At 39.7% G+C, this 838-nt stretch overlaps 1 protein-coding gene across 1 annotated transcript in view; it reads left to right on the forward strand.

The window, feature by feature from the left end:
* The window catches only part of LOC104746052 (glycine-rich cell wall structural protein 2-like), a gene marked incomplete in the record, with an annotated part of 1459 nt that continues 1128 nt past the window's right edge, over nt 508-838 (forward strand). The window contains 1 exon segment of the mRNA XM_010467436.2: nt 508-838. Coding sequence (XP_010465738.2) covers nt 660-838 — 179 coding nt within the window.

Below are 838 nucleotides of genomic sequence, written 5' to 3' on the forward strand. Positions count from 1 at the left end.
CATAACTACACTACATACATATTCAAAATCAAATTTCTCTTTATCTCCCTTGGTTGAAAAAAAGGTAGAGGCCACGTACTGACGTACCTGAATATGTACACTGTACATACATAAGCCATTAGCGAATATTTTATGATGTGTGTGAATTTTTTCCGAATATGATAATACGTGACATCTACTTATGGAAATTTTGGTCGATGGATCGTGCTACTCGAAATATTTTATACGTGTCTGTTAAGCCTATATAATTACTATTGAGAATTAGAGAGATGAGCCGTAAGGAAGACGACACATGTTCCAATCACTATATCTACATATAATTAAAATATAATTTGGGAAGATATTGGAGGAGTGGCGATTGCTGTATCTTCACCTACAAGAGCACTGAGAAGTTGCAGGCCCACTTCATTCGCCATTGTTCACACATATTGGTCAAAAGGAAGCTACTAGAACTTACGTGACTCTTACGTTTCCACTCTTCTCGATTCCTTATAAATACCTAAACAAACCAACATTCTCTACATAGACCATCAATCGGTTATACATCACATACGGCTTCTCTAACTAGCTCTCTATATTCTATATCTAAACTTTCACAGAGAAACGATCTTTTTATTAGTGGCTGATATAGCTTAGTTCATAATTAAGAAGTTGTGAATATGGGAAGCCTCAGGTTCCTAGGAGCTACCTTCTTGGTTTTAGTTGTTTTTGACGTCTGTTTAGCAGCTAGATCACCAAAAGCTCTTGGTAGAGGGTCTGGTTCAGGTTCCGGGTATGGTTCAGGCTCCGGGGGAGGAAACGGTGGCGGAGGAGGGGGTGGTGGCGGTGGCGGTGGAGG

Source organism: Camelina sativa, chromosome 15 (assembly GCF_000633955.1).
Source record: "Camelina sativa cultivar DH55 chromosome 15, Cs, whole genome shotgun sequence".
In the NCBI taxonomy this organism is placed as follows: Eukaryota; Viridiplantae; Streptophyta; class Magnoliopsida; order Brassicales; family Brassicaceae; genus Camelina; species Camelina sativa.